This window comes from Numenius arquata, chromosome 3, assembly GCF_964106895.1.
Source record: "Numenius arquata chromosome 3, bNumArq3.hap1.1, whole genome shotgun sequence".
NCBI lineage: Eukaryota > Metazoa > Chordata > Aves > Charadriiformes > Scolopacidae > Numenius > Numenius arquata.
In genome coordinates, this window is record NC_133578.1 from 38,314,061 (window position 1) to 38,322,629 (window position 8,569).

General features: G+C 44.1%; 1 protein-coding gene across 3 annotated transcripts in view; it reads left to right on the forward strand.

Annotated features, from left to right (window-relative positions):
• The window catches only part of UNC80 (unc-80 homolog, NALCN channel complex subunit), a 130,149-nt gene extending 123,731 nt beyond the window's left edge, over positions 1-6,418 (forward strand). For all 3 annotated transcript variants that reach the window (XM_074145021.1, XM_074145020.1, XM_074145022.1), the window contains 4 exons: positions 2,878-2,959; positions 3,482-3,593; positions 4,798-5,009; positions 6,149-6,418. In XM_074145021.1, coding sequence (XP_074001122.1) covers positions 2,878-2,959; positions 3,482-3,593; positions 4,798-5,009; positions 6,149-6,418 — 676 coding nt within the window. The remainder of the gene's footprint in view (positions 1-2,877; positions 2,960-3,481; positions 3,594-4,797; positions 5,010-6,148) is intronic.
• Positions 6,419-8,569: the final 2,151 nt, after the last annotated feature.

The following is an 8,569-nucleotide window of genomic DNA, read 5'->3' on the forward strand; positions in this document are numbered from 1 at the left end:
ACAGAAAAGGAGGGAGGGAGGGCTGGAGGGCTACGCAGAGCCAACAGTCTGTCTGCCACACTAATTTTCACAGAAACAAGATCAGTAGTGCTGTTCTTTGAGGTGAACAGAAACCCTCACAAAACCTCATGAAGTGAAGTGTTATATCTGAAAATTCAGTCACTCGTCTGAAATGTGTGGTCTTTATGATTCTGTCTTTCCTTCCTTTCTTCAAAATTTGGGGATAGAAGGCAAAAAGACAGGACTGGGCTGTGCGCAGGCAGCTCTGCAAAACTTGGCTGCTTTTGGGTCCACCATTTGCCTGCGAAAGATATCTGCAATTTCAGCGCATAAGATCATCCCAAATTATACCAATTTGTGTAATGATTCAGTACTGGAAATAAACATCCACCAGCTCGCTAAATTCATTTCACTTCTGATATAAGCCAGGCTGAAAATCCCAGACTCCAGCAGGAAGACACAAAGTCCAGCCTTTCTTTTGCTCACCTATTGTTTGTCTTCAGTGCAGATTACTTCACGGGAATCATTTTTTTCCTCATGTATATCCTCTGTGCCCTCGTGTGGCCCATGGACTCCCTTTATCTAATGACTTTTTCAAAGTGTTTTCATGATGCATGTGAAATGAGTTTGTTTCACCACTATAAATAGTGTGTTGTACTGAATATAATTGTAGTCTCTCTGCTACAGACATTTATGTCTCCTCACTCATAGAACTAAGAGCTACTGTTCGTTCGTCAGAAATTGTAACAGTATCCTCAAAATTATTTTTTCAAGACCTTCTCCAGCTAATTCCTACTTAATTCACATACTGGTAACTACTCTATAAACTTCCTAACGTTCAGAGGAGTGTTTTTATGTCATCCTAGAAACAGAAGATTAAGAAAAGCTGTAATTTCAGGTAGTGTGGATCCCAAACCTAAATACTAATTTAAGAGCAGTCTCTTTGCTTTAATAAGGAACGACGCGTTGCTTCTGGACCTACCAGTCATATGTGCTGCAGTCGTTGTCTGGGTCAAGACCACGGTCCTATTAACAGGAAGTCCCTTTGAGGACTCTGCTTACTCATAGGCGGGTGTTCGCATGATGTTTAGGATGCTCTGTATGTAAATCATGTCAATACCCTACGTAAAAGCTGGAAAATATGTTCCAGAGACTGGTGATCTCATTTGGAAGAGCCGTCTCAGGGAGAAAAGGACTCAAACATATCTTGTTTGTTCTGGCTTTGAGCTTGCAGAAGCTTTTCCTTTTTTTCCAACCCACTGCAGCTGTGGTGAGATTGCCGAGGGCATGCCGAAGATTATTAGGCTGTGGTCAGATAATCAGAAGAGAAACAGCTTCAGGGTCTTAAGATGTCTCTCCCCTTGAAGTTGCCCGTTGTCTCCCCAGTAGAGCTGGTAGAAACACGTGCATGTGGGTTAGTGCAAAGTCTGGCTTTAGTTTAAACTGATAAGGGAGGAAGGAATAGGACTTTCAGGTCAGGTAACCAGACTTTGTCCTGAAGCTGACCAGGAAGCTCTCGTGTTCTGTTCCACCAAACCTTCTAAGGGCAATAACTTCTGCCAAAGCGAAGAATGAGCTGTTCAGGAGACAGACCTTCTTAAGCCTCTCCACAGACATCTTTCATGTCTTGTCTGACCATGTCCGTAGGCTTCGCTTCTTCCTCCGCTCCTGTAAGGTCAGGCGATAAACCTTCACTCTGTTGGTGGTACTGAGCTCCTCCAGGGAGATCCAAGGAAAACATCCAGAGAGAAAAGAATGTTGTTTTCCTTTAGATTAATGCAGGCCAGAGGTAAAATGGATTGTAATACTGAATCTTCAACGGTGCATACCAGATATAGCTGGAAGTTGCTTAAATAGAACGTGTGGCTCAGTGGATTCCAGTCTGTCTCAAATAAGCAGCTGCCTGAGTTAAAAGAAGTCCATCTTAAGTGTTAGTTGCTATTGTAGCCATATGTCTCTCAGACATAGTTCATTCAGCTAAAATGTTTTGTGACCGCTGTCTGCTAAATGAACCAATTTTTAACTTTTTGGAGGAATACAGTACTTTGATAAAAATGAGGGGAGGGTGGTATTTTTATATGAAGTCAGTTGAATGGTAGAATGAGACGGTATGCAGCAGAGTATGTTTTATTGCTAAAGATTCTTTTACTGCAGATTTTCAAATATTTTGTGCCAAGATACTAAAACCTTAAAAGCTGTGTTTATATATACATATATATAATTTATGTTTACTTGTCTTTTTTGTTTAATAGCCGCAAAAAGACTTAAGGCTGCGAGTGTTGAGTGTGGGGCCTTGTTCACATAACTCATGCATCCATTATGTGAATGGATCCTTTGTCACTTTGTGTTTGTTTTTTGTTTGTTGACTTAAATTGAAATTAAAAACAGATGACAAAAATGTGATGAGGCTGTGGAGTCTATTTGGGAGGAAAAAAAAATAAAATAGCTTTTACAACATTGTCCTTGAAAAAGGAAAAGCAAACAAGAAGGCTTTTGAGCTAGGAAGCTGATATTCTTGCCTTTATTGACGAAGCCCATGTGGCAAAGGATGCAGAGAAGTGAGTGTTGCTCAGTGGGATGCATCAATCAATGACTGAAAACTGAAATCTGCAGTTATTTATATTTGGATGCTACCTGTGCGTGGCCAAGTCCTGAATGCCATGACTCCACCTCCCACCCTTTCCTAAGCCCTGGAAGCCACAACCCAACAGACACATCCCCCCCCATCCTTCAAAGACAGTATTGCTCTTTGAAGTGACTGTGCCATTAGTGGTTGGTTGGTTTATTTATTTATTTATTTAAGTAAAAATTGCCAGGACACCTACTAATTATACAGAGTCCTTCTGTGCTTGGCCTAACGTTGTCAACATCTAACAGGGTGGCGAGCGTACAGAGCGAACCAGGACAGCAGAACCTTCTTCTGCAGCAGCCCCTGGGGCGGAAGAGAGGCCTCCGGCAGGTGAGAACAAACCTTTGCTCCTTCTGTTCGAGTTGGCTTGTTTTTTCTCATCTATGTCTGTTTTGAAATGATCTGTGGATGTGATGTGTCCCTTTTACCTAATTTGTGATGTATTATCACTCCATGATACAAGGGAGCGCAGTCCGTTGAGTTAGCAGGAGCCGTAGCATCTGCGAGGCCTGACAGATCCCTAAAAGAGATGCGGTTTGCTTTGAATTTCCCAATCTTTGCCTCTGCAGGCGTTTGGGGGTTTTTTGTTGTTGTTGTTGTTGTTTTTTAATTAAGCAATGCTCACACAATCTGCATTGCATTACATTCAATATTGAAACCGAGAAGGCACAAACCCCACAAGTTCATACAAAGGAGATGTCTGAGCCATGGAAACATCAGAACATATATCTGCTAAAAGCAGAATGAACGGACATCTAGAGGAATAGACAATGATGATCTGCTCTCCTTGCAGGGGAGAAGTTGTGTAATGTGTGAACATACATCAGCATAACTCTTTCTTCCAACCTTTAGCTTCGACGACCACTGCTGTCCCGTCAGAAAACTCAAACCGAACCTCGCAGCCGTCATGGAGCTCGACTTTCAACCACCCGGCGGAGCATCCAGCCGAAACCAAAACCTAGTGGTACGGCAGCGCTGCATTCCCAGAACCAGCACTTCGTGTTTGAAAGTAGAAAACGCTATGTCGTTGTTTTAGCCTAAAGGAAAAGTTAGTATGTTGTTAGTAGCCTATATTAAAGCGACGTCCCAGTGGTTTTATCCTTTTTCCTAGCAAGTGGATATCCCATCAGAAAATCACTGATTTTCTCTCCCCTCAAAACGGGAGGTTTGGTTTCTCCAAACGCTTTCAAGGTGAAACCGGACGTGGACAGTGAATGATCATGTTTCCTAGTGGTGTGAAAGATTTAGGGGATTGGTGTCCTCTATTCAGGATGCCTTGTCCAGAACCTCCAGGTGTGCAAATTTTGACACTTCTATTGAGAGTAGCAGAAGGAAGGAAATTTCCCATCATTTGTATGCTTAGCAGTGCAGAGCTTTAAGGGTTGTATATGGAAATGAATATAGGACTGTTCTAGTCCCTGCCATATGTTTCCAGGAGTCAGCAGTGCCAAGCAGAGCAGGTGGCTGTATTCTGTACCATCTGAAGTGAGCAGTTTACCAGGCGGTTCCCTCCAAAGTTGAGCAAAGGCTGCTTGCAACTTCCTGGGTTTCTAACCGCTCAGCCAGGACTGCGCTGGGGCAACAGCGCTGCTGGAGATGTCTGAAACATAAAAGTTGCCCCAAAATAATTAAAAGCAGGAACCAGGGATATCAGTTTTAAGTTTAGTCTAGCTGTCTTCACCCTGTGCTATTCCGTTATTCCCAGATAGTGGACTAAGTCTGCAGGAATGGGGGGCAATCAGCTGCCCTCTGTCTTTTCTCAGATTTCCTGCAAAACCTTGGGCAATTCTCTTACGTATTTGCATCTCAGTTTTCCTTTTTCAGTTGAGGGCAGAAATGTCTAACTCGCATGGGAATTCAATTCAGTATATTCTTCTGGGATGGAAAGATGTTATGGGTTGCATTTACCTCACCAAGCCGTGACAAGGATAGGTAGGGTGAGTGGTCTTCAGGAGATCCCTTACTCTTGCTGTGGCTTTAGAGGAAGCCCAGGGTAAAAGGCTTTTAGATTAAACTCCAGTTAGATGACTTATAAAGATGGATGAATTGTGAATCCTGTCTTAGTTGTAAAAACTCCACAGATTCGCTCTCTTCTTTTTTTTTTGCTGTTTTCCTTTCCAAATTGTAGCATTTTAATACTCAAATTATCTGGACTTTGTACCCTTCAGCGGAGCAGAAGCGGTCGGTGACTTTCACTGAAGCGCAGCCTGAGGCAACAGCCACCTCCCCTGGGGACCCATCGCCTCCAGTAGCCCAGCAGCAGGGCTGCAGCCGCAGCAGCCCCCAAGCCACCAGCAAGCAGGAACCGCTAAGTAAACCTCTGCTGACTTCCTCACCTGCCATCGTGGTAGCTGATCTCCACAGCCAGGCCACCGGCCAGGTAACGTGACTGATGGTTTTATCACGCGGGTCTGGCCGCTGCTTCACCAAAGCTGCAGGGCAAATTTATAGGGAAAGGCCTGATGCGTTAGAGGACTGTAAGGAAAGCTGGCGGCTGAGCGGAGGCAGCAAACTCTTCTGTGTGTCTGTTCTTTAGGCTGAGTTTGCCGTCCAGCCCCCTGCTTTGGTAAACCGTTCGCTTCTCGATCTATGCAATCATTCTTAATCTGCCAATATATGTCCTGCATCTTCCCTTTCCACCTTCCCGTCACATAGAGTAGTCCTTCTGGACCTGCTCACCAGTGCAAGCTTTCATCAACAGGTTTTCACTGTTTGCTCTCTGAGAAACGCATCCTTAAGGATGGGCACCCTCAAAACCTCAGGACTGTTTTAGCAAACGCATCACATTTCAAAAGAAATTGCTTGTCCAACACACTTGTGTCAGACACCACTGGGGACAGTGCAGGGACAATCACAGTCATCCCTTCAACATGTCAGCGACACCGAGATCACTTTTATACCCTCTGATACAGACTGTCTTTTGGGAGTTATGTCCTTTGCTATGAACAAATGAAAAACATTCCTCTTGAAAATATACTTAAAAAAATGAAACAAACTGAAATCAGACAACCTTTCTGATCATTGCTACAAATTTTCTCCCAAGCCACAGGCGATAGGACAAGAGGAAATGGCCTCAAGTTGTGCCTCAAGGGGAGGTTCAGATTGGATATTAGGAAAAATTTTTACACTGAAAGGGTTATTAAGCTTTGGAATGGGCTGCCCAGGGAAGTGGCTGAAGCACCATCCCTGGAGGTATTTAAAAGACATGCAGACATAGTGCTCACAGACATGGTTTAGTGATGGGTTTTTTATCAGACTTAGGTTGATGGTTGGACCAGATTATCTTAAAGGTCCTTTCCATCCCAGGAAATTCTGTGATTCTAAATTTGATTCACCGGCAAAAATATATCATTGTTAGGGCAGAATTTTAGGGATTTATAATCTGCCAGTGCCTGCCCATTTACAGTAAAAAGTATTTCCAAATGAGAAAGTATTTTATAGATGTCCCCTTGGGTTTTTTCCCCCCCCCTCTCCTTCCCATTTTCTTGGTGCCTGACCACTGGCTCTCCTCAACTGCAGAGCGAGGCACTTTCTACCGAGAAGGAGAAGGAAAAAGAAGAAGGCTTGGAGTCCCGGCCAACAACAGCACAAAGCACCCCTCCCGCACAGCTCTCTGACACCGAGGACTATGCGGGCCTGGAGACCACCAGCTTGCTGCAGCACGGGGACACTGTTCTTCACATCAGTGAGGACAACGGGATGGAGAACCCCTTGCTGGCCACCCATTTCAGCTTCACGCACGTGGAGCTTGGGGAGACTGACGTCGATCTCGATGAATCTCACGTTTAACTCTCGGGGAAGTGCAGCAGCAGGAGGAGGAAGAGAAAAGTGTACCTTCTCCTTTGAGCTCCCTGGTAACTAGTAACTAATTAAAACAAGAGCACTTTATTATCCAAAAGCAGAAAATAGCTAATACGGTTGCTAGACTAAACTAGACAGTCGCTGTAGACTGGCAAATTTCTGTTTGTGCAATCTATTTCAGTTCAGGGCAAGACCGCAGGAACAGAGAATTTTTACAAAATTCTCAGGGTAGAGGTGTGTGGGCAAATACATGGTCCATAAAACCTTGATCTGGCAGCCACGTACTGTGATGAGCGGCCTCGCTGGGTAAGCGGGCTGTTGGACTGTGTCAAACAGAGAAGAGAAGAGAAGCCTCTTTAGAGATTGTGCCCAAGATTTATTTTTGTAGCGTTTTTGAGAGGAGGGCTATATAGTAGCTGAACCCCAGGCTCTTACACGTTGGTACCCACAGTGAAAACACTGACAAAAAAAAGTACCAACCTAAAGCTTGATTTTCCCAAGCCTGGGACCATTGTTTCTAACTTGCCGAGCAACGATAAGCACCATGGAGCAATTAGACTTCTTTTTTTTTTTTTTTTTTTGGCATTGCAGACTTTAGTTAAGTTTACTTTTTGTCTGTTGGTTTCATTCCACTCTGTAAGATATTGCCCTTGTGCTACAAAAATATTTGCTCTGTAAAACTAAATACAGTACATACCGTAAGAAGGAATGCACGTGCTGCGCACAGATATAGACGGGCAGGGGGTGAGGGGTCTGCAGATGGTATAAATAGCCCACGCTGTCCCGCTTAAATGTACCAAGTAATTAATCTCCACAGCTTAAAAAAAAAAAAAAAACACAAAAAAAAACCCACGCCAAGAAACCGCATCTGGAATGCGTGGACCTTCTGGTGCCTAGCAACTGCTCCACTGATGCTGTGGTATGTACTTAGATATAGGGATATAAAGTAAATATTTATATATGGTATTTTCATGTTCCTATATATAAAAATATATATGTACATTGTAAACAAAAGATGGATATTGCAGGGCAAAAACTTGATGAAAGAATCTATTTTTGGCATGTTGAGATTGTATTTAAAAAGGTTCCATTTTATGTACGTCATGTTCATGGCTGCAAATATTAGAGAGAGATATATGTAACGTTTATACGTAGGTGGAGATTCCCGTGGGGGACCAGCTGAAGTCACAGCTGTGTTCCAGGCTGCAGCATCATGGAATTACGCTGAAATGCGCCTGTGGCCATTAGCTGCTTAGGGGCAAACTGCAAAACAGCTGTGAAACAAACCATGAAATCATAAGCAACGCCCAAAGTCACCCTGTGCTTTGGGAATCATATACCGCCTTTTTCAGCTTAAGTTAGAAGAACTAGAGTTTATAACTCTGGTGTTATTATGCAGAGGAAAACGTTATAGATCATCCTCAAGAGTCTGTAAATGAGCTAATTACCAGTTTGGCTCCTGAGGGCTTGTAATTTGGATGCAGGCATGATAAAACAGCCTTACTGAGGAGACAGAGCGATATCCTCCGATCCGTTTCCAAAGAAAAGCCTCGCATCTCTCTTCAACAGCTCTGAAATAGCTGTTCAAAATACTGCCATAGAAATGACCGCCTCACTGCTGTAGTGCAGCGTGCAGCTCTTCCTGTCGCGTGGAAAATTAACCATATACCTGAGAGCAGGTTTCAGCCTTCAGGCTGTGCCGCCCGGTACTTGCCAAACGCTCAGACGTGACGGGAGCGGTGCACACCAGCCCGAGGAGGGAACTCGCGCACGTTAAACCTCTGAAGATAGCGAAAAGCCGTCCTTCTCCCAGGCTGATGGGTGTCCAGCATGCTCTGCTGCCACTGCATTGGTGAGAGATGGAGACCCTCAGCACCTCTTGGGAAAAGGAAGGCTGAAAAGGCAAGTATTTTTACAGTGCACCGCTTATACATATATTTATATATGGTGACGTGGGTGGTGCACTAATGCAACTTTAAAGTGTGCATGGTTTTGTAAGAGAGATAGTTGGGTGAAGATGGCAGTGCCTCAGATCTGCTGCTCAGTGTGCGTCCCGAATGACAAACCTGCTTACTCTGCTGACCAAAACACGCTGTACCGATTCTTATCTCCGCAGCGCAGGGCAGCCAGCACCAGCTA